The sequence below is a fragment of the Dipodomys spectabilis genome, unplaced genomic scaffold (assembly GCF_019054845.1).
Source record: "Dipodomys spectabilis isolate Male_0828 unplaced genomic scaffold, ASM1905484v1 ptg000145l, whole genome shotgun sequence".
Classification (NCBI taxonomy): domain Eukaryota; kingdom Metazoa; phylum Chordata; class Mammalia; order Rodentia; family Heteromyidae; genus Dipodomys; species Dipodomys spectabilis.
In genome coordinates this window covers 19,954,865-19,980,520 of record NW_024870822.1, presented here as the reverse complement: position 1 = coordinate 19,980,520, position 25,656 = coordinate 19,954,865, and the positions used below count along the sequence as shown (strand labels likewise).

Below are 25,656 nucleotides of genomic sequence, written 5' to 3'. Positions count from 1 at the left end.
ATATCCAAAATATACAATTAAGAAGGCCAAGAGACATTAAAGCCACTGTCTACAACCATGTTCAAATATTCAAAGTGGTCTTACTCAACCAGAACTTTTGAGACTTAAGCCCTACAGAGTTCTCTGAGTGATTATTTCATCGAATTTTCCCCAGATGAAAGACTACCACACTAGATGCATAGGTGGAAAGTTCATTCCTAACACAACAGGTGAGGTATTAGGAATCAATTGAAAAGGGCTGGTTAACAAAATATATGAACATAATGAAGATTTAAACAGACTATATAAAAAAAGAACCGGAGTACTAAACAAAGCAGCACATGCCTTGTAATCCCACTACCCAGAGATTGAGGCAAGAGGAATACATGGAAGTTACCTATGACCTGTAAGCAACTCCCCAACTAGTACTGCCAAAGACATGTGACAATGCTGGGAAGCTATCGAAGTCACAGGAGAAGTTGGCTGTCTTCCTTGGAAGTAATTTTACTACAAGACTTGAAAGATCATTCTTTACTAATGTAATCAATACATAATGAAATACAATATAAAATTACTGACTTTTTAATTAGCATTCAAATACTATGGTTTGTTTTGTTTCAGTCATCAGAGGGGTATGTATGCTTGTATTTACATATTCCTTTCCCCTCTCCTCTATGGTTGGGATTCTGTAAAAACACTTCAGAGAGAAAAAGTTTAAGATTCTGACCTCAAGAAACATTCAGAACATCACTAGGAACACCAGAATGTTTCACATCAAGTTCACCTGCTCAATGACCAATTTTAGATTCAAATCCTCAACACGGTGAGGAAGGGCATAGATCCACTCTCAAGTAAGTGTCTTCCAGTAGCCAATCCCTCACAAAACCACTAAAATAAAATGAGTAAACAAGCATCATCTTGTGATAATAGATCTGTTTTAATTCTAGCACCTGAAACTATACAAGGGTATGCTTTATAAACTTTATGGGACTGTTGTACACATTGGATAAAGTGACAACTGTGCAATACCACTAAGTATGTCAAAGTCAGGAACATACTTTTGAATTGTTTAAACACAATCTACAAAATTAAAAACAAAATCAGAAGCCCTCCACAGTCATACTAGTTATCAATTAAAAGTTTTACACTTAATACTTGGCTTAACAGTTAATATCTAGCAAAGGCTATTCAAAGTGGTTTCCAAGACTCATCCTGTTGTACTCTACTGAGAAGGTTTCTTGAGCAGGGATGTAACTGACCAGAGGTGAATATAACCATGACCAGACTAGCAAGGAAAAGTTCTACTACAGTTTCTATAGTTTCTACTTTTTTTTCCTTTGTCAATTAAAAGCGAACAGTAAGAATTAAATACTTATCTTTACATATACACAAGGTATGCTGTGAAAGCATATTTGCTTATAAACATATAAAAATACTTGTTAACTAGTTTGATAAGAAAATAACGTATAAAAGTATATAGCAAAAACATTAATCATCTCTGACTCTGGAAAGATCAATTTCATATTTATATTACATCAAACAAAAAACAATTTTAGTTTTTTTGAATCCCTTAACCAGAAAAAAATTGATAAAGGAAGACATACAGAAATTATTCATTCTTACCCTTAGCATGGCTGTGAAGAGTTAATTAAGAAACCAAGTACATTGAAATGCCTAAGTCCAGAATGAGTCCATATATTTGGCCACATAGAATATTATCATCTTCAAGAGGAGGCATAATAACAAAGACTTGATAAGCAGTTTTTAATCCATAAATACAATAGGCATTTTGGTAATTTGGCCACTGAAAAACAAAAGCTGTAGCATCAGGAAAGGTCTGAGATGTCTCACTCTCGTAGATTCCATTCAGTGTATTTAAGGTTAAGTAAAGTTGACATCCAAAGTTTTAAGATAGGCAAAAATTCACATTAAAAAAAAGAAACCTCTTACGTTTCTATTTAGAGTAACAGTAGGTAATGATTCCAGAAGTTAAAAATTATTTCACAACCTATCACACTTCAATTTAATAAACAGCTTAGGCTCCAAAACTGATTCACCCTTATGAAAATGTAAGCCCTTAAACAGAATGTGTACATGTATGTAGACATGTATTTTAAAGGAATCAAATGATTTTTGAAGCAGCCTTAGTGTTTCCTTGAAATTGGTGTGGAAAGGACCATTGTATTAGCTTCATGGAAAGGATTAGCCAGCTTCTTGGTCTAAGGCTAATACGGTGATCATTTGTCTAAGGCTAGAAAGGTACCAACAAGATGTAAACGATAAAGAGAGGAGGAAATGAGGGCTTTTCCTGGCAGTTGGTAGCTACAACTCAAGGGATTCTTAGAAAATGACACAATGGCAGCCTTTCTTGTCTTTTTCTTTCCGAGTTGGTTCTGGTGAAGGTGGACATTCTTGCTCTTGAAATTTCCTGTAAAGCAGAAAAATCTAAATATAATCACTTATTTAATAATCTACTACTACAAATGCAGATTGTTTTTGAACAAGTTGCATTCAAGTGTGTATGTGTTTCCATGTTCAACTAGGTATCCAAGCAAGTCTTTAAGAAAAAAAATAAAATAAAAAGACTTGGGCAGGGTGCCAGTGGCTCACACCTGAAATTTTGATAATCAGAGGCCAAGATCTAAGGATCATGGCTCAAAGCAAGCCCAGGCAGGAAAGTCCATGAGACTTGTCTCCAATTAATCACAGAAAAGGCCAGAAGTGGCACTGAGGTTCAAATGGTACAGTGCTAGCCTTGAGCTCAGGAACAGCGCTCAGATGCAGAGTTCAAGTCCCAGAACTGGGGGGGGGGGGGGGGGAGGGGGGGGGGCGCGGGGGCGGGGGGGGGGGGGCAGGACAGGGACTTGGAGCATGGGAGAGCGCTTGCCTAGCATGCATGAGGCCTTGGGTTCAATCCCCCGCCACATCAAGGTAAGTATGGGGGGAAGGGGGTACAGGGGGAGCCAGCCAAAGGCACAATACTCACAAACAGCTTTCATGGATAAGTCCTGAATCAGATAACATGCTAGACTCCACATTCCCTTACAATTTAAAATTCCTTGACTCAAAGACATACTTAAGAACAACTTTTGGGGGGGGGGGGGGGGGCGGGTGAGTCATGGGTTTTGAACTCTGGGCCTGGGCACTGTCCCTCTGCTCTTCAGCTCAAGGCTAGCGCCACTTCTGGTTTCTGAGTGGTTTATTGGCGATAAGAGTCTCACAGCCTTTCCTGCCCAGGATGGCTTTGAACCAATCCTCAGATCTCAGCCTTCTGAGTAGCTAGGATTACAGGAGTGAGCCACTGGCACCCAGTTAAGAACAAATATTTATGAGTACAATATAAAACTATCCTCATTAGGTATGCCCACAATTCTTATTTTTGTTTGCCACTAAAGTCACTATTAGGCAAGTCAACTGATCTTTCTACCTTTCACAATCATTACAGAGATTTAAGATCTTACGATTTAAGATCACACCTGATGAATGAAGACAGATCTTGAGGATCAAAAGGAAAGGTATTTCAAAAAGACAGTAATTATTCCAATAAGAAAAAAATCAGTTCCATTAGCTATTAAACAGTAAAATAGAACTGGAATGGGCGAGAGAGTTAAAAACAAAATTCTCCAGCTTCTCTCTTTTTAAGTATGAAGTTTAGAAACACTTAATCATACTGTTGTACCACGATCACCACTATCTGTTTCTATTAACTTTCATCCAATAAAACTGAAACATTTTACTTAATAACAATGGGACTGGACTATTTTAACAACTTAAAAATGAAAACCTACAGCCTTCACTTTTTCCACCTTCATAAAGAGAATCCCACAAGCTCAGATATTAGCTCATCTGAATGACATGATGAACAGCTCATTCCACATTCCTGTGAAACTATCAAGAGAAAACCAGTAGACACAGGAGCAGGTGAAAAAGAGGCCAGGCCACAGTCTTGAAATAATCTCATCAAATGCTGCTCACTGAAGCAACTTAATCTTCCTCACACACAGCATATATAGCAACTCTAGCAGACCTAACACCTCAAACATCTTCCAATTCATTAACACTTTGTAAACCTTTGGGGCATCTTAGGCCATCTACAGAAAAATCCTTTGTAGACTGGGGTGTTATACGTACATCTTACTAGAACATCATAAACCCCATGGATTACATAATCTTTACTACCTTCCTGACTTGATCAGCCAGCTGGCAGGAGCTGGTAAGAAACACAAAGTTAAGAACACAAGCTCTGGAATCAGAGATTTGGGTTTAAATCTCAGCTCTGCCACTGAATATAGTTAAACCTTGAGCAAGTCAGTTAACATCTTTGTACCTCTGATTTCTCATTTGAAAACGAGGGTGAAAATAAGTCTTTAGTCTACTGGGCTGTTAGTGAGGATTAAGTGTACCAACACATTTATCGTTGGCAGGTTTCTGATTACCATTCAAATACTAGCTACCACCAGCCCCTCAGGAAACTGTATTTACTCTTTACAAAACCCCTTACCTGTACTTTTCTAGCTCAACACTATTAAGTGAGATTTTATACATCAGAAATGCCTAGAATACACTCTGTACCTAATTAGAAATTCACATATCATATATAGTAGCTTCTAGAAAGGAATGATTTCTACATACAATCCCTCCTTTCTTACTAAAGCATTTCACAATAATTTATTGAAATACACAGCCAGCATATGTTTTGTTTACCTTATAACCCGGACGAGTTCATGGAAAGCTTGATCTACATTCATCCTAATCTTTGCTGATGCCTCCATGTATGTTACCTTAAGCTGCCGCGCTAACTGCTGTCCTTCTTCTTGTGTTACCTGAAATTCCAAAATTTACAAGATCAGTGTTAACAAGTAAACTTTCCCCATTTAATCCTAGCTATAGATTGTGCTGTTAATCCAGTCAACAGGCTTCATAGCTCAACACCAACTGAAGCCAGCTTCTATAGAACAACATGGAAGAAAACATGGTTGAAATCCAGTCAGGCCTCCCTATCAGTGGGTTCCACAATTATGGGTTCAACCCATCACCTGTAAAAAATACTTGAGCCAGGTGACAGTGGCTGTCAAAACTGGAGGTATAGCTCAAGTGGCAAACAACTAGCTTTGAGCAAAAAAGCTAAGAAAGAAGAGCATGAGACTCTGAGTTCAAGCCCCAGTACCAAAAATAAGTACTCAAACCGTAAATATGTAGACCTTTTCTTTCTAAATTTATCTAAGAGGGTTTTCTTTTTCCAGATTCCAAACCATGTCATTTTCAAGTAAAGACTGTGCTTTTTCCTTTCTGTAGTAGATATCCTTTCTTTTTCTGGCCTCACTCTACTCAGACCCTCCTATATTATGACAGAAGTGATGGCAAAGTTCTCAGTAGTTGTCTCTAATCTTAGGGACAAAGTATTTCATCATTCACAGCGTGTGTGCGTGCGTGCGTGCGTGCGTGCGTGCGTGCGTGTGTGTGTGTGGTATAGTGTGTGTGGTATAGTGTGTGTGGTATAGTGTGTGTACTGTCTGTTGTAGGATTTTACTATAGATGTCTTTAATAACAGGGTTTGGTTTGGTTTTTGCTTTTAGTGGCTTGTGTTGTTTCCCAAGAGAAACTATGATGGAAAAGACCGTTCTTATTTTTGTTCTTTTGTGTTTGGCTTTCCTCTGACTTGAATTTTTCCTTAAATTTTCTCTTCAGTACTGGTGTGAAGGAATTTCATGATGTATCTTATAATTTTTTCATGTTGCTTGGGCCTAGTTTATTAAACTTCTTGGATGTGTGCAATATAGTTTTCACCAAATTTAGAAATTCCCAGCTTCTCTGTCTGCTGTGAAAGCATCTAGTGCATTTTTTTCTCACCTCATTGTAGTCTTAATTTCTGGAAGTCTGAATTGGATCTTCCTGTGTCTTCCACATCAGTTCTACTTAACATATTCAGTGTTTCGCTAGCATTTTTAAATGTCAGAATACAGTTAAAATAGCTATGTCAGTGTCTCATCTGTGCCATGTCTATATCTGTTTCTATTAACTGAGCCATCACCACTGTAGTTTTCTTCCTCCTCATTTTTTATTATCTCTAAGTAGTTGTACAAAGGAATTGCCATTTAACAAAGTAATTTATGAACACAATATATCTTGATCAGTGTCACCCCTTTTCAATATTCTTACCCATCCTGCCCCTGCACATCCCATCCTTTACTCCCCTTGTTCTGTAGGATAGATACACTGTATTGTCTACATTTTTCCCCTTTTCTTTCTACCCCTTTCCCCTTGACCCTACCCCACCCCTTTCAAGAACCCTCTCTCTTCCTGGTATTTTATTTTTGGTGAACTTTGATTTGGGCTAAGAAATTATACCATTAGAGGTTTTGTGGTTTTTCTTCTATGCATGCCTAATGCGTTTGAACTTTCTTCTCTGGTAGCTGTTACTTAGAAATAATTTGAACCACTAACATCAAGATTGAGGCTTTGTTATAGAAAAATATTCAATCTAGAACTAATTCTGCCCCACTACTAACTAGGTTAGACCTTTCTCAGAGTATGGGCCTATATCCCAAGAAATAAGAGGTTTCTTCTCTTGTTGAGTGGAGTGAGTATCATTTATTCCTGAACCCACCAATTCAATTCAAGTTATTGGTCTCTTTAATCGTTTTTGTAACATGTTCTGCCAATTTAACATTCCATTACTAAAATTAAGCAATCTAAATATAATAACATTAGTTTGCTACACTAATGCTCATGAATGAAACTCACAATTACTTCATAATGGTTTGTACCCTCACTATAGTCCTCAAGGGCAGATTCCACATAGCCTTGGGATACCAAAGCTTATGGGATTTTTAAGTTTACCTGGCCTTTCTTTAAAATAAAATACATATTATAAACCTCGTATGTTTGAAATATAAGCCAAATTATGCAAGCAATTAACAGGAAGGAAAGAATCTTCTCAGAGTTTAGCAAGGGCAATTTCAACTTTAAGAAAATTAGAAATGGCAAATTTCTTGTTATAAAGATACATGTTTCTGGTAAAGAGATTTATTAACCACAAAAAAAAAACCTGCTTTTGAGCTCAATGTTGTTACCGTTTCTGTTCCTACTTTCTAGGATGCCATTCCCTTTCAACTCTATACTCCTAGTTTCTTAGTTCGGTAGCCTTTCAAAACTCAAGAACTAGGAAATTTTCTCCTAGTATTGATGCTATTTTACAAATAGTTTCCCAGAACTCCTGTCATACTCTAAGGTGACCACTGACAAAACTTTTATCATTAAACCATTTTTAGTTTTGTCCTCTCATTCTCTCACCACTTCAAAATATCCTCTGAGGCTAATAAATATGGTATGTTTGTCTAAATATACTCAAAGCTTAAGACTACATAGCAGTTAATGAAGTAAATACATGTTAAGAAGGGTATGACTGATTTAAATATAAATATATATTCATATATACCCTAAAGTTAATAATAAAAAATAGGAAGAATAAACATGTTTGGTTTTAAGAGAATCTCAAATTAAATATATTAATGTAAATTTTATTTGAAGAGGCCCTGAACAGAAAAGAAGAGAAGGAAAAGGAAGAATTTTTGCTTAGCCAAGCAGAGTAACTATAATCTCAGCACTCAGGAGGTTAAGACAGGAGGACCTTAAGCTCAAGGCCAAGCCTAGGAATTATTCCCCAAAAAGTTACCTTGCACTACCCATCATGTATAATATAATTCAGATAAAGAAGTATTTACAAAGTAAAACAAATAACTTCTTTGTATAGCAGAAATATTAGTGGGTTTTGTGGTGTAGATGATTTAAAAATCCCACTGGTAAGGTAGGGTTTTTTTTGGCGGGGGTTGTTTTGTTTTGTTGTTTTTGGCTGGTTCTGGGACTTGGGTGCAGTCTCTGAGCTCCTTTTTGCTCAAGGCTAGCAGTCTACCACTTGAGCCACAGTGCCACTTCTGATTTTTTCTGTGATTAATTGGAAATAAGATTCTCATGGGACTTTTCTGCCTTGGCTGCCTTTGAACCATGATCCTCAGATCTCAGCCTCCTGAATAGCTAGACTGCAGGTGTGAGCCACCGGCACCAGCCATTTATTTATTTTTACAGCCTGGTTCACATTACTGTCTTCCAGAAATCATAGTCATCAGAGCTTATATACACATTTCTAGTCACGATATCTCTAATCACATATAAAGTCACTTTTGAGTTGACTGGTAGAATATACTTTTAACTAAGAAATAGAAATAGCATTGGTACCAACCACCAAAGCAATAGAAGGAGCAACACATCAAACAAAACCATACCATGATGAAGCCAGAAATCAAAACGCTGAAAGCTACACAAACAAGTATTTCCTAGTGGCTTCTCAATCCAGGCAACTCTGTAAATATGAAGCTACATCCCTTCAATATTTTGATATTCTGATTTGGTAGGTTTGAGCTCTACACAGAATTGTTTTAAATATTCCAAGTAAACCTGTTACATCAAATGCAGACTTAGGTTTAGAAACTCCCAATGGAATTCTTTTTTTTTTTTTTTTAATATTTTTTTATGTCCGGTCGTGGGGCCTGAACTCTGGGCCTGGGCACTGTCCCTCAGCTCTTCAGCTCAAGGCTAGCGCTCTACCACTTGAGCCACAGTGCCACTTCCGGCTTTTTTTTCTTTTTGCTTATGTGGTGCTGAGGAATCGAACCCAGGGCCTCGAGCATGCAAGGCAAGCCCTCTACCACTGAGCCACCTTCCCAGCCCCCCAATGGAATTCTTTTCTAAGGCAAAACTTAACATTAGCAAAAATCCACAATAAATATGAGTTCATCCTATGCAGTTCCAAAGAGAGGAAAGCAAAATGGGAATGGTAAGAGTAATTTGATCTAAGAAAACTGGATTTATCAATAAACTACATTTGAAACACTCAAGGATATCTCATGTTAATTAAATTTGCAAAAGCAAACTTTTTTTCAAAAATATCTATTATATAGGAAGAATCATGGTAACACTATCTCTGGACTAAGTGGTAACTATTCATTTATTCAACAAGTATTTATGAAGTGCTAATTTTTGTTTTATGGGCTAACGTACAACACAACCGACCAGTCAAAACTGAGAAGTCTTCATGGTATCTATACTCAATGTCTTACAAATCTTTTAGAGCCACACAAGGTTCAGTCAGGGAAGTCTGGAGCATCGTACTTTCTTTAAAGGAATAGAGCTCTTTTCCCCAGGAAGCTGGAGGGGACAAACTATACCAAAGTACTAAAAGGTAAGAGGTGACTGGGTCGATAATAAATATCTATTAGTGAAACAATAATAGGTACCTTTACCAAATTAATGAGGACCATTAGCAATTAAGCAACTAACAAGGAAGAAAGTAGAGAGGGCGACTAAGGTGAGAGAGAGAAGTGACAAGCAAACACACACACATACACACACACACACACACAATCAAATATACTTTATCTCTATACAGGATAGCTATAAAGGACAAGGAACTTAAAATCAGATATATCATGAAATCCAGGGTCCAAATTAAACTACAGAATCAATGGCTATCAAATTTACCTACTTACATAATTTTAGCAAGGTCAAGTAAATTATTTGTTTATATATCCTTCCTACATCTTTGACAGGAGAAACAAATGAGCAATCTCTCTCGGTAAGGGACTACTAGATGGGTAATAACACTAAACCATTCAAATTCTACAGAACTCTTTTTATGCCCAGCAAAAAAAAAAAAACAGAAGTATAGGCGTGGCTCAAGTGGTACAGCACCAGACATTAGTGAAAAAGCCAAGTGAGAGCATGAGGAAGAGTTCAAGCCACACCACCATCAATCTAAAAATAAAATAATAAATTTCAGATGCAGAGTAAAACCCAAAGACCTAAAAGAAATAAAAATACAAAATGTACTCCCAAATAACATAGGGCCCACATTGACTGACTTTGTTCCCTTCCTCTACCAAAAGATGAGTGATATATATATATATATATATATATATATATATATATATATATATTATTCTTTAAGTGTGTGTATGCCTGTCCCTGGACTTGAACTCAGGGCTTAGGCACTGTCCCTAAGCTCATTTACCCAGGACCAGCACTCTACTAGTTGTGCCACAACTCCACTTTCAGATTTTTTTTATTCTTTTATTTTTTTAGTGGTTAATTGAAGAGTTTCAGGGACCCTCCTGCCCAGGCTGGCTTCATACTGTGATATTTAGATCTCAGCCTCCTGAGTAGCTAGTATTAAAAGACCTAGTGTGAGCCACCAGTACCCAGCCCAAAACTTTAAATTTCAGTTTAATAAGAGGCAAAAGTGAATAAACTTGCCTGCAACTAAGTAACTGAGTAAAAGAATAAGCTAGCATGCAACTAAATATTAAACAATTTCTTATTTGAAGGTTACTGGTATTGGAACTGCCAATGTGAAGAACTTTTGTAAAAACATTAGTTATTGGTTAGGCATAAGAAAAATCCAGAAAAAGGGCTGGGAAGGTGGCTCAGCGGTAGAGCGCTTGCCTTGCATGCATGAGGCTCTGGGTTCAATTCCTCAGCACCACATAAGCAAAAAGAAAAAAAGCCAGAAGTGACGCTGTGGCTCAAGTGGTAGAGCGCTAGCCTTGAGCTGAAGAGCTGAGGGACAGCGCCCAGGCCCAGAGTTCAGGCCCCATGACCGGACCCTCCCCCCCCCCCCAAAAAAAAAAAAAGAAAAGAAAAATCCAGAAAAAGATGGTGCCTGCTACACCATTGTTCATATATAGAACTGGGCATCCCGGCTAAACCTGCAGGTGATGCTGCAGCTGCGCTACCAGGAGATCGCCAAGTGGACTTAGCTGCCTCCCAAGCTCTGGGGGCCCAGCCACAAGCTCTCCAACAATTACTATTGCCCTCGTGATGGCCGCCGGGAAGTCTTACCCCCATCCATTGTCTGACCGCCCACAAGATGCTGGTGGCAGGCAAAATGGAAGAGAGCTCGGAGGCTGAAGCCACAGAGAAGAAGGCCATAATCCCTGCTCCTCCTGTGCAGAAGTGGGAGCTATCCAGGGACCAGTCTTACCTGTGACTATGCCCCAGGCCACCTGGCCATGGCCCCAGGACCACCTGACTGCTTTACCCCCCTGGATTTTCTCTGGGGAGAATGTGACCTAATTTATAACAAATACATGTGGCTATATCGCTTTAAAAAAAGAAATGAAAAATCCAAATGCTATGATTTTTCTCTTAAGGACATTTCAGGAACTGAAGGTGTGGCTCATGGGGTAGAGTACCAGCTGTGAGCAAAATGGTCAAGTGTGAGTGCTGTCCTGAATTCAAGCTCTAGTTTTGACATCAGAAAAAAAAAAAGTAATAAATTTATATTTATATTTTATTTATGTATTTATATAGGAATATATGTATATTTATATATTTTGTTTACACTTATATGATACACTGTATATAGTTATACATTTTTTTCATAGATATAAATGTATTTTTTAACCTGAAGGTAATTTTGAATTGACAGTAAATAAATTAAGCATTTAGGCAAAACTTTAAGATTATCTAATTAGGGCTGGGAAGGTGGCTCAGTGGTAGAGCGCTTGCCTTGCATGCATGAGGCCCTGGGTTCGATTCCTCAGCACCACATAAGCAAAAAGATAAAAGCCGGAAGTGGCACTGTGGCTCAAGTGGTAGAGTGCTAGCCTTGAGCTGAAGAGCTGAGGGACAGCGCTCAGGCCCAGAGCTCAGGCCCCATGACCGGACCCAAAAAAAAAAAAAAGATTATCTAATTAAACTAAGTGACAAGTAACATGGGTATTTTTCATGTTGGGACTTTCTGCTGTTACATTAAACACATTGTTTTAGATTTCCAACAGGGAAATTCCTTCTTACCTGTCTTTGATGGTCCAGGTCTGCTTTATTGCCAATTAAAATCATTGGAAACTCATCACGATCTTTTACTCTGAGAATCTGTCTTTGAAACTTATAGATTTCTTCAAAACTTAAAAAGAAAAAGAAAATCAATTTTGCCATGAATCAGAATTCCACAAGTTCTGTGCTCTTTTTAATACTTTATTTCTTTTGTAATACTTTCTTATTTTTCTAGAACAACAAACCCCAATTCAACAAAACAGTATTAGTGATCTAAACAAGATGAGTGGCCTACTATATTTTAACACTGATACCAACCTGCCTCTGTCTGTGACTGAAAAGACCAACAGGAAGCCCTCACCAGTTCTCATATACTGTTCCCTCATGGCTCCAAACTCTTCTTGTCCAGCAGTGTCCAAAACTAAAAGAAAAAGGGAATCCTGTTAATGTTTTTATTTTATCCACTGCTTCTCCTCTGAAGGGTGTACCCATGGATGGGGTCCTCTGCAAAGCCTGCTACTTGGTACGAGAAGAAACACCATTCTTCTCTTAAAACTACTCTTAAAACCAGGCAAACATAGTCTAAGGGTTTCAGAACTTATCTTCAATAGCACAGATTGATTTTGTGGTTAGAATATATTAGCAATATATATACCAATTACAAGATTAAAAATTCCAAACAAATCTAGGCAGATGGAATCAGATAAACTAAGTCACTAGGATATTTATCCCTTCCATTTAAAGAACTGAAAAAGGTACCCGTAAATTCAAATAAGAAATTGTAATTTGTTACCCTCCGCCCTCAACCACACACAAAATGCTTTTGTTATCATAGGTGCTAATGTATTTCTTGATCTCTCTGAATAAAAGAACTGTACAACTTAAGAGAACAGAGTTTTCTTCCGCTCCATTGTAGAATGTTTAGCCAGCACACTAGTTCTTAAAGCTTCTGTGCCATGCATGAAGGCCCTGGATTCAATTTCCATTACACACACACACACACACACACACACACACACACACACACACACACACACACACACACACACACACACACACACACACACACACACACACACACACACACACACACACACACACACACACACACACACACACACCACACATACACACACAACCAAATACAGGCAGGCTTATGTTTTAATTATACTATTTAACCTAGTCAGACCTCACAGATAACTTTAAAAACAGGATGTGAACTAAGTTTACTTACTATCTAGCCGGGCTGCTCTGTCATCTATCACACACTGCTTTGTGTAGGAATCTTCAATGGTTGGATCATAATCTGTTACAAAATAAGACTGTAAAAAAAAATTAATTTGGTTTACTTGCCTACCTACATACCAAAACTTTATCAAATTCCACTTATCAGATCAAATTAAAGTATTTTCGTTAGATTAGGGTTTATCCTACTGTGTTAATTTCCTAAGAAAGGAACTATATTCCGAGCACCATCCAAGAAAGGCAGTATTTGTATCAGAAATATGCAATAAGACTGCAAAGAATCTACTATAATTTTTCATAATTAAACATGAGAATCTGGAAATAGAGAGATCTAGGGGAAAAAAAATGGAAGTATTTCAGACCCATTCAAATCTGATAAGAACCAAAACAAAGAAATGGAGATTACCAAAAGAGGCCTATTATATTCCATCCCCTGCCTTCTTTTCTCATTCTTTGCTTCCCTTTCATCTGTTTTATTGTATTACAATAAAGAAATCACATTTCAGGATTATTTAGTCTGTAGTAATCTGAATGTTCAGTGACTTAGGGAACTAATTACCTCTTGTAAATCATCACAAGAAAGGTTTCACAATTTCCACAAAGGATTAAAAATAAAAGAATAATCTGAGAGAAACTATTTCTCCATTCTTACCTAATTATTTCTGTAACTCTTAGGGACATGGTCCTTTTGTTCTGTGGATTTCCTTTGCTCTATACTAAAGGATGAGTTCCTAAAACCTATTTCCCACTGGCTCATTACAAACCAATGACTTGGATAAAGACAGCTCAATATAGGGAAAGAGCAACAAAGATGTTAGCCATTTAACAAAGGTGTTAACCATTCATTAAGTCATAAAGTCATAGGGAGCAGGGACTGGCTCGAGGGACACAGCCTAAGTAATACTCCTTGGCTTAGTAACCTCTGTTCAGAAAGCTAGTTAAATGTGGATGCTCTGAACAGAACAATAAAGAAATCCCTATTGTCAGGAGGGGAAAGGAAGGATACTATACTAATCTGCCTGCTACCATGGCTTTCCGTATTTATTTTACTTTGGAAGGACAAGTTTCTCATTTTACTTATATTTTAGAAAAACCTTAATCACAGGATTCATCCATAATCCTATTACCATCTGGCTAGTTTCATTTAAATGCATGAGTTATTTAACAAAGTTTTAAAATGAATCGTTGCTAACAGCAGTAGCTTTTAGTAGAAGCCCATCTAACCACCCCAGCAGCATTTAAAATAACTAGGTATCAAAACAACCCTGAATTTCTTCGTTGGCACGCATGACCCTTCAAAAGGTAAATACAACCAAAAACAATATTCTTTGTACTCGCTGCTTTAAACAACATAAAACTGCATTATCTCACCATGTCAGCTGGATAAAGCATGCTGCTTATACTTTTAAGATTAGTTTAAGATATGTTTCTTTGCAACAAACCTGATATTTCTTGTCAATATGTAGCAGCCCAAATAACAAAACAGAAAAAAAAAAAGTACTGGTTCTGCTTGCTCACAAAGGCAATAAAATTTAAAAGGTTAACACTACACTCACACATGGGATCTTTATATACATTCATTTCAAACATAATTAGCTAGATATACAGATCCACAGGTATACAGCTCTATCTCCATCCTCCCTATCTCCTGAAACTGGAAACCAACCGTTACCAGTCTAAAAAGGATGTATGTAGCAGAGAGAAAGTGGGGTGATGATTTGAGCTAGAGACCATAGAAGCTCAGGAAAATAGGATGACCCAAAGGTCTCAGAAGAACACAACTGAAGGGGAAAGTGGGAGAAAAACTCTGCTTTCCTAATAACACATGAAAGGACATGTACCTCCCAGGTCATATGAAGGACAATTCCGTCTCTTTAGTTTGGATTTGAAGAAGGCTATCCTATCAGGCAGCGAGATGTTTGCACTGATAAAAACCTGGTCTGTATAAGGCTGTCAAAAGCCCTGAATAAGTACAAGAGCATTATGTTGTAGTAAGGAGGCAGGATCGCACATTAGACTGTCAGATATGCTCTGCTTGTCCTCCAAGAGAACTTCCAGTAAAATACTTTACTATTCAAAGATACTGTGTTAAGGAGGAAAAGAGGGAAAAGGAGAAGAAAATGGTGCCCTTCCGCATTTAGTGGACAGGAATAGCAACCCACTTTTTCCTGGCACCAAGCTGTGGGTTAAAGTGCAGTTCCCAAGCACTACCACAGGGAGGTGTCTGATCTACACTCTGGGAGAATTCATTGGAGCATCTGGTAAACAGTGAATCCAAACATCAAAAAAGGGCAGGAAGCTAGATGTGAGGTAGTAAACAAACACTAGGTGTTTCTGAAACCAGACCATCTTCAGGAAATTCTTAGGAATCTATAGCTGAAAGAAGTGGGGAAACTCTTACCAACTATTAAATCTGGTAAATACATGGGGGAGGGGATGTTATACTCATCTTGGAACTTTTGCATATATTGGACAAGTTTTACATTTAAATGATTTTTTTAATCTTGTACACTGTAAGAACCACAGAGTCAAATCAAGAAAAGAGGATAAGAGATCCTTTGTTGATCCTCAGCTTTCACTGGCCTCACTCAAGATCAAATGACCTAGAAAAGCCTGTTTTTCTCTTGCTCAGAATGTTTTCTAGGCTTGTCTCTTCTCTCCCTCTTTCTCTCTGGACAACACATATGGGTTGGTGTTTTTACTTTCATTGTCCATTTCTCCCCCTCCCCAATGATAATATACGCTCTTTGATAGTATAGTAGGGACTACGCCAGAGAATTAGTTTGTGACATGCGTAGAGCTTCTACATCAAAATCTCGGGCAGAACCAGGATTTAAATTGGCAGTGTCTGGGTCCTCTAGCACAGGCATCTTGTTTTATGTCTGCACCTCTCAGGAGTAAGATGTATTCTTCCTCTTCGTTGCTCTACAAGTCACATATCTTCCACAATAACAGTAGACACTGAGGACTGATCATTTATTATGACAGGTTCATTTTAGTACTACATGCATTACTTGATAAATATATTTTCTCATAATGGCCCCTCTAATAAGCCTTCTCTTCTGAAGACTTTTTTTTTTTTAAATGAGGCAGAGAACTACCATCAAATAAAATCAAGTCCACCCAGCTCATAAGTAGAATTGCAATTTAAATTCAGATCTGACCCTAGGCTCATATTCTAACAATTCTTAGTCCTAGGAAGTGAATCAAAATATCTTGAAAAAATAAGGAACTTGTTTCTTAATAAATTCATGCTTACCTCCTTGAGCTTGAGCTTGGCTCACTCCATACCCCCACTGTAAAGATCAGATCAGGAGACATTCTAGAGCCTAGATTCTGTGATTCTCTCTGCCTTCCTCCACCACAAATTGGTACTTCCTATTATCTCCTCTAGCCACAGAAACACGTTTTCTTTTCAAACCATAGCAGAACGAAAACATGAGTTATCCTAAGGGCTTACTTTCTACAAATAGACACATTTGTTTCTGCAAGCACCATGATAAGAAGAAAATATAGGGGTCTAGAGTCAGAGACCTAAAATTCAAATCCAGATGTCACCCCGCTTGCTAGCCTACTTGTTGGCTGTTTGAATTCTTCCAATGCCCACTTTAGGTGTGGCAGCGAAGGAAGATTACAGAAAGGAAACCCTCCAGACAGTAAATGTAGAGAATTATAGCAACTTGGAGGAGGAAGAAGGGACATATAAAGTCACCTCTAGGATTTGAGGAGTGACTCTTAACTCCTCTGAGGTCATCCCATTCCTGCCCTACCCAGATCTCACAGTATGCAAAGCCATCAAGGGAACATCAAAGGAAGAGTGGGAAGAGACTGAAGTTTAACTTAGACAAGGCCAGGATACAGATCTACCACTTGTACTAGCTGTGGGAAACTGGAGCAGCTCATTCAACCTGCTTGAGCTTCGGTCTGTCAGTAGGATGGAAATAGTAATTCATAGTTCTTCATACTACTGTGAAAAGTTAATACACTATAGATGGAGTGTGAAATTCAGTAGATTACACAGTTGGGCCAATAATGTTCGATCCTATCCTTCTGTCTCCACACAGCCTTCAACAGTTCACCAGCAAACAATCTCGGTAAGTTCTCGTCTTAATATTACTCTGAGGTGGGGATGTAGCTTAGCAATATAGTACTTTCCCAGTATGTTCAAGGCCCTGGGTTGCATGACTAACACTGCAAAAGAAAAAAAATAGTGAAGAAAGGGAAAGGGAAAGAAAGAGAAAGCGGGAAAGGGAGAAAGGGAGAAAGGGAGAAAGGAAGAAAGAAAGAAAGGAAGAAAGAAAGAAAGAAAGAAAGAAAGAAAGAAAGAAAGAAAGAAAGAAAGAAAGAAAGAAAGAAAGAAAGAAAGAAAGAAAGGAAGGAAGGAAGGAAGGAAGGAAGGAAGGAGAGAAAGAAAGGGAGGAGAAAGGAAAGAGAGAGGGAGGGAAAGAGGGAGGGAAGGAGGGGAGGAAGGGAGGGAAGGAAGGAGGGGAGGGAGGAAGAGAGGGAGGGAGGAAGGAGAGAGAAAGGAAAGAAAAGAAAGGAAGGAAGGAAGGCAGAAAGGAAGGAAGGAAACTATTCATCATTAAAACTATGACAGTCTTCAAAATTTCTGGCCAGATGCAATGGTTCAACCTGCAATTCTTAGGAGGCTGAGAGGGCAAGAATCTCAGTCTAAGGCCAGCCTCAAGCTAAAATCAGAGACTTTATCCAAAAAGTAACTACAGCAAAAAACTATTCAAGTGGTGGAATGCCTACTTATCAAGAGCCAAGGCTCTGAGTTCAAATCCTAGCACCACTACCAAAACAGACAAAAAGAAAAAAATGTGTAGTGCATTGTCTTAATCATAGTGAATCTTCTTCTCGGGTTCTAGGTTGACCTGAGAGGAATGAAACTGAGGAGGGGAAGTCTTTGCCTTCCTTCCATCTCTCCTCTTAATTCTGCAGCTCCTCAGCTCCCCTTTATCTGGGAAATAAAGGAATAAGAAGAGCTAAGGGGGAGGGGGGTTTAAAAGAAAGAATAAGAGGAGTTAATGGGGGAGGTTAACTTTCAAAAGGTTAACTTTCTTATGACAAGTCTGAGTGTGTCCAGTGAGAAACCTCAAGGTAGGAATCTGTGACCTAAAATTCTAAGGCCTTGAAAGAAAGAACCTGGCCATGCACAACACCAGCACTGGATTTAGTAAGCTTTTCATGGGTTTTTCCTCCTGGCTCACATCATCTTTTTGGTGGCCTCCTATACACTATATGCTTTCTAGTTGGCTTGAAGCTAGGACCACCTAGCAGCTCATCTGCCTTCCCAAATGAGGACTGATAACTAATTTTCATCTCTTCTTTCGCTGTGCTCAGCTGCCTCAGGATTAGGATTCACACAATGCCCCTTCCTACTATCTGGCCTAAATGAAGAAGTCTCCTGTCCTATGTATAGAGACAGAAAAGGACAATAGCTCTCCAACAACATGTTCATCAGAACACAGATAGTCCATTCACCTCAACAGCTGGAACTAGGTGTTCATTCTGAACATCGATCTCCAGAGTAAGTGTGTAAAAGCAACTCCTCTGTGCAAATCCTTAGAATATAAGGATAACTAAGACCTTCTATTTTACTCTTTCATTGGGACTTCAACAAACTAAATAAGAGTTCCAGTTCAAATCCTGCCATACTTCTCATGATATAACCAACCAGATATGGCTAAGATCTGAGGCTGAGATCAAAGAGTGGCAGTTCAAAGCCAGCCCCTTGGGTGGAAAAGTCTGTGAGACTCTTCCCTCCAATTAACCACCAAAAAGTCAGAAATGAAGCTATGGCTCAAGTGATAGCATGGTAGCCTTGAGCAAAGAAGCCTGGCTTTGAGATTAAGTCCCCAGACCAGCGCTTGCTGTGCATTTTAGAACTTTTCTGGAGTTAAACTACATGTTATCTTGCAGATAGAATCCCAAAATATCAACTGTTAGGAAACCAGAAAATATGAAGATCATAATGGGGTTAGGAATTAGTCCCAAGCACAGTAAGGTGCTTAGCTATCCTCAGTCTCTTCTCTTCTAAAACAAGAGCAGTGTAAATTCCTCTGGTAACTTTAGAGAAGACTGCAACAACTTCAGGCAGCTGTGGGCAGAGCTGGGCTCTACTTGTGTCACTTTTAACAACAGCTGTTGCTTCCAACATGTCAAATGCTTTCAATAAGCTTGATATTCCTATCTCAAGTACATTATTTTTCATAACTCAAAATATGTTATTAAACAATTATAGTTACAGAGATCTTCAAAATTTATGCCCAGCATTCTTCATGCAGTAATAATGCTACTCTAAACCTAGTAATCCTTTTAGTTGTTTTTTTTTTTTCTTTTGAACGTAATTTAGTGAGGCCTTTGGTCAATATTGCTGATTGTCTCAGATTGCCTAACACAACCCTGTGCCTTTCACTGGGCTTCTGTGCAAGTTCAGTTCTCACAATCACAACTCACTGCAAAGCATGTGGTTGCAGATGAATGGACCTGGAATACTACCAGCCAAAGCACAGTTGGTTCCATCAAAGTGTGTTTCTAAGTTAATTAGTTGTTACTCATTTTCCCAGTAAAATGTTTTCTCTAAATTGTGGTTGTATATAATGGCCAGAGCTACCATTGACATATGGCCAGTATTAGCATAAAGTGCTAAATTTTGAAGGAGGGACAGACAGCCATCTGGCCCAAGAAGAAACAGGAAGAGAATTTGTTTCCTTTTCCAGAGTTCAGAACAAAAAAAGAAAGACTTACCAAGAGGAAAATTTGTCTTTGGACACTCAGCCTGCCTAACTTCAACCTGCCCTCACTTCTCACAATCACATTCCTCCTGCCTTTGGCCCATTTCTATGTCTAAAAATACCTACCCCTAGGTGGTGGCTTATGCATATTAACCTAGCTACTCAGGAGACTGAGATCTGTGAATCATGATTTGAAATCAAGAAAGTTGGTGAGACTCTTATATCTCCAATTAACCACCAAAAAGCCAGAAGTAGAACTGTGGCTCAAGCTAGCCCTGAGCAAAAAAAAATTCAGGAAGAGTGCCCAGCCCCTGTGTTCAAGCCCCAGAACCAGTACATTAAAAATAAGTAAATAACAAAAACATGTAACACCTCCCTCACTTCCCACTGTTCCTTCCACTCCCAAATTAACATTTACAATTGCCTCAGGAAAGATAAATCTCACCCTATCAGTGTTAGAACACATCGCAACCAATGAACCAAAGCTTACTCTTAGAAAAGCAAAACTCTAAGCCATTTTACAATGTCAGCTCCCTTTGCTTATTCTTTACTACCTTTATTCTTCCAAACTCACAGGCTTCAAAGGAAAAGAAGAAATGAAGATTTTCCTTTTGTTTTCTCCCCTCCCTCCACAACTCTTCCACAAATCTGTTGGGTATACAAGATCACCCAAACATTTTAAGTTCTTAACAATGGAGTTTAAAAATTAGCAACGAGACCTTGACCTATTAAATATTTGTTGTTCTCATGGCTACTTTCACCCCAATTATTATTTGTAGTTTAATACACTATATAAAATTTAAGTAAGGTTTTAAAAATTAATTTTAGGGGCTGGGAAGGTGGCTCAGTGGTAGAGTGCTTGCCTTGCATGCATGAAGCCTTGGGTTCAATTCCTCAGCACCACATAAGCAGAAAAAGCCAGAAGTGGCACTCTGGCTCGAGGGGTAGAATGCTAGTCTTGAGCTGAATTGCTGAGGGACAGCGCCCGGGCCCAGAGTTCAGGCCCCATGACCAGCAAAATAATAATAATAATAATAATAATAATTTTAGCCAGGCACCAGTGACTACACATATAATCCTAGCTACTCGAGAGGCTGAGATCTGAGGAGCTCAAAGCCAGCCTGGGCAGAAAAGTCCCTGTGAGACTCTAACCTCCAATTAACCACTCAAAAAATTGAAAGTAGCACTATGGCTCAAAGTGGTAGAGTGGTATAGCCTTGAGCAAAAAAGCTGAGAGAGAGCATCCAGGCCCTGAGCTCAAGCCCCATGACTGACAGACACCAAAAAAGGGGAGGGGGGGGACAACAACTTTAACCCCAGGTATGGTAATATGCACCTGTAATCCTAGCATTTCAGGAGGCTGTAGCAGGAGGATCATGTTTAGGACCAGCCTGGGCTGCACAGTAGAGGGCAGAAGAAAGAAGGAAAAAGGAATGCTTATATGAAATAGGGAGACATATCTTTGTCTACCTGTGTGTGGCATATGAACATTAACAAATGCCTCAAGCCATTCCCACAAGATGAATAAATTCTGTTACATCCTCTTTCATACCATGGCCAAGTCTTCCTGTGTATTTCAGTTCCTTCCTTGGAAACCTTCCTCTCCTTTCCCTTCCTACCTAGCCTGCCTTACCTTCATCTTATGTGGACCACAGCTGCCTGTACAGTATAACGCTGATCTCTGTGGTACACTTTAGGTGGATAAGACAGTCTCTGACTTCCAGGGTACAACTCTCCAGGCTTAGTCTGGGCTCTACTCAATGTCCCTACCAGGATCCTCCCACACTGGGGTCCCTGGGTTCTCAGAGCCAGAATAGATATACTCTCAGTACTGTTAGCTTTATTAATCACTGAATCTTGACATAATATTATGATAATGATATTGCTTCTAATGTATTGCCAAACCCTAGTATGCCCAGGTCTTTTCTGCCTTATTTTCTCGAAGTAAGCTCTTACAATTGGGTTCCCTTCCCTCCTGAAATATTTTCTTATAGTAACAATGTCTTAATTAATCTAAGTCCTTCCTAAAGTCCTTCTTTGTTTTTAAGAGCATAATAGGGATATAATGCATACATCACAAACTTCATAGATTTGAAGTCCACGATTCAATCTGCACAGTTGTGTCAATACCATTTAATTCCAGAAAGTTTTCACATAACACAGCAAAAACAAATCTCACATCTATTAGCAGTCATTCCCCCATTTCCCCATTCCCATCCCCCAGCACTTGAGCCACTAAACTACTCATCTACTTTCTGTCTCTATGAGCTTGTTATTCCAGGCATTTCATATAAATGGAATCACGCTGTACAAAGTATTTACATTTTCAAGGGCCATCCTAGTTCACAGCCATGTCATTTCTTTTACCCATTGTATGGATAAACTATATCATATTTATATGTTTGTCAATTAGCAGACAGACTGCACATTTTGGCTATTAGGACAATGTTATAAATATTCATATACAAGATTTTGTGTGAACATATACTTTCATTTTTCTTAGGTATATAGCTAGTAGTAGAACTGTTAGACCATCTGGTGATTTTGTTTTAACTTCCTACAGAACTGTTGCTGTTTTCCAACATAGTTATTATCATCTTACATTCACACTTAGCTTTGAGTTCCAATTTCTCCATTCTCCTCACCTATGTCTATCATTGAACACCTGTCTTCCTGACTACTGCCATTCTAAGTGGGTATATGTGGCAGTTTTGATTTGCATTTCCCTAATAACCTGTTGAATATCTTTTTATACTGACTACTTGTCTATATACTTTTCAGATCTGTCTATTCTAATCACTGCCCAATTTAAATTGGGTTGTTGTCTTTATTGTTGAATATAAGAATACTTTATATATTCTGGAAACAAATCCCTTAACATTTACCATTTGTACTTTATCCCATTCTTACAAAATCCTCCTACCATCAATTAGGACATAGTTCTTAAATCTCAACCATGGACCCCAAGTCCCTTTAGCCACCAATTCTCCATAATTACTTTTTCAGTCATACCCCTAAGACCTTTTGCTTCACAATGTGTTCTGATACGGTCTCATGCTTTCCCAGGCTAGCCTTCTGTTTCAATATTCTTACTATTTCCTCCCAAATAAATGAGATCATAAGCCTGCACCACCATGCCCAGTGATTCTCCAGAATTCTAATTAACTATATCCAGACTGGCAATACATTATCCATAATAAAGCATTACAGTATAATAAGCATTACTCATAACAGTCAAAATGTATGGTTTATCCATACAATTGCATACTGGAGTTAGGAGACGACAGGTCTGAGAATCACAAGAGAACTGGTATTATCTGAACCATGTTACAGTTGAGACCACTGAGCCTCAACAAAGTCACAAAATCATCAGGTTGATAAAACCAAAGTACAAACCAGGTCTGAATTCAAAGAAATACTTCTTTTATACTTTATTTAACTTTCCTTTCCATATTAACACCAAAGCCCACACCACTTTAAAAATAAAACCATATTGCTCCCCCTTGAAATAAGTGAATTGTTTAATTATGAACAGTTATGTTCAAATAGAAAAGATATGCAACTGAGGTTTCATTCAGAACTAGAGTTATGGCTCAAGGTATAGAGCATCAGCTGTGTATGAAAGTTTCATTCAAAGTGGAAACATTCTATCTCTACATTGGTAACAAAGCTGATTATGTTAACATTAAAATGAAAACAAAAATCAACAAGGATTGACCTTGTGTCTCAGTGGCAAAACAATCTACCAGTGCTGAAGACCTGGATTTGATCCTCAGCATTGGATGGAAAAAATAAGACAAGAACAGATTCACTTTGATCCAGCAATTTCACTGCTAGAAATGTATCCCACACATACATCTCTGCACATATGAAAAGTGGTATTTGCAAGGACATTCATTACTGAATTATCTTTAAAAGACTGGAAAAATCTTAAAATGTCCTTCAGCAGATGGCTAATTAAATTATTTTACAAGGCCACTCAATATGAATATACCTTTAAATTTTAAAAAAAAGGATACAATGACTTCAGAAGCTGAAGGGCTAGCCCAGTGGTAGAGTGCTTGCCTAGCATTCATGCCGGCCCTGTGTTTGATCTCAGACACTATAAACAAACAAAACCCCAAGGATGAGTTTATGCATTAATATGGCGTTATCTACAAGATATATTGCTAAATAAATACACACAGTTTACATATTTGCCTTAGGTGCATAAAATAGCTCTGGAAAGACATACAAGAAACAGATTAACTTCTATTACATACGGAAAAAGATCTGGGTTGCTGGGAGACACAGATGAGAGAAGATTTTTTTCTTTTCGGTAGCTTTTGAAATTTGAAACGTGAATAGAAAGGGGAACAGAAGGGTTGTTTTTTTTTTAAAGATTGGACATATTAAATATAAACTAGTAAGAAATGCTAGATTCTAGTTCCAGCTCTAGATGAGAAAAACTTTTTTGGCTTTTAGCTATAAATGAGGGATTTGTTCTTCATGATCTCAAAGACATTTTACAGCTTGGTAGTTTTATTAAGACTTAATTGATACAGCATGGCAAATATAATTTACAGGTGAAGAATTTTTGAGTTTATGAGACACAAAAAGAATATCAAAGGCCATGGTTCATGCCTATGAGATCTGAGGATCACAGTTCAAAGCCAGCCCGGGCAGGAAAGTCCATGAGACTCTTATCTCTAATTAACCGGAAGTGGCACTGTGGCTCAAAGTGGAAGAGTGCCCAGGCCCAGAGTTCAAGCCCTACAACCAACCCTCCCCACCCGTCAAACCCCCCCCCCAAAAAAATAGAAGAGACAAACCTGTAATCCTAGCCACTTGGGAACAGAGATAGTGGGATAAGGGATCACTGTTCAAGACCAGCCAAGACATTAAGAGTTCTCCAGATTCCACCTCACTCAATGACTAGGCACAGTGGCACACATATGCAAGCTATAGAAGGAGCACAGTGGCTGGGTGTAGTGATATACATCTGTCATCACCAGTAACACAAGGAGTAACACAGCCCAGGCTGAATAGGGCTTAAAGCAAAACCCTATCTTAAAGCAATCAAGGTTAAAATTAAGTGCTAGAAGCATGGATCGAGTGATCAAGTACCCACCTAGGAAGCCTAAGGCACTGAGATCAATCCCCAGTACCATCAAAATGTATCTATCAGATTTTAAGTAGGATGTTTTGCTAAAATTTCTTTTTATTGGGGGGGGGGGGGGGGGGGAGTTCCCGGTCATGGGGCCTGAACTCTGGGCCTGGGTGCTGTCCCTCAGCTCTTCAGCTCAAGGCTAGTGCTCTACCACTTGAGCCACAGTGCTACTTCCAGCTTTTTTCTTTTTGCTTATGTGGTGCTGAGGAATCGAACCCAGGGCCTCAGGCATGCAAGGCAAGCGCTCTACCACTGAGCTACCTTCCCAGCTAAAATTTCTAACACTGCAACTTTCTAGCTGTAGAATTTGCAAATGAGCATTCATCACTGACTGCCTACAAAGGAGGCAAGAGCAACTTTCAAGCGCTCGTAAAAGTGGTGAAATAAGGCGTTAAGTTTTCTGTATACTTTGCAACACCGTGAGATGAACTATGCACAGAGACTCTACCTTCAGGTATTACAAAGTTAAGAAACCAGTAAAGTTGGGTCAGTCAGATCTGGATATTCTACTCTTAACTGCTCAATGATTTTGATAATGCTTAATCTCTTAAATCTCAATTTTGTCAACAATAAATAAGACGGACATAATAATTCTTATTTGAAAATGCTTTCATGAAGACTAAATGATGTTAAAAATACAACTGCTTAGCTCAAAACTGGCATTCAGTATTTGGTTCTCAGGTGGGCACTGGAGGCTTATAGAGATAATCCTAG

At 38.5% G+C, this 25,656-nt stretch overlaps 1 protein-coding gene across 1 annotated transcript in view; it reads right to left on the bottom strand.

Annotated features, from left to right (window-relative positions):
- Positions 1–897: 897 nt before the first annotated feature.
- Rras2 (RAS related 2) overlaps positions 898–25,656 on the bottom strand; it is a 64,129-nt gene continuing 39,370 nt past the window's right edge. Inside the window, exons 2-6 of the mRNA XM_042691567.1 lie at positions 13,043–13,130; positions 12,127–12,229; positions 11,830–11,938; positions 4,684–4,802; positions 898–2,407 (exon numbers count right to left, since the gene is read on the bottom strand). Of these exons, the coding sequence (XP_042547501.1) occupies positions 2,320–2,407; positions 4,684–4,802; positions 11,830–11,938; positions 12,127–12,229; positions 13,043–13,130 (507 nt within the window). The 3' untranslated portion in view covers positions 898–2,319. The remainder of the gene's footprint in view (positions 2,408–4,683; positions 4,803–11,829; positions 11,939–12,126; positions 12,230–13,042; positions 13,131–25,656) is intronic.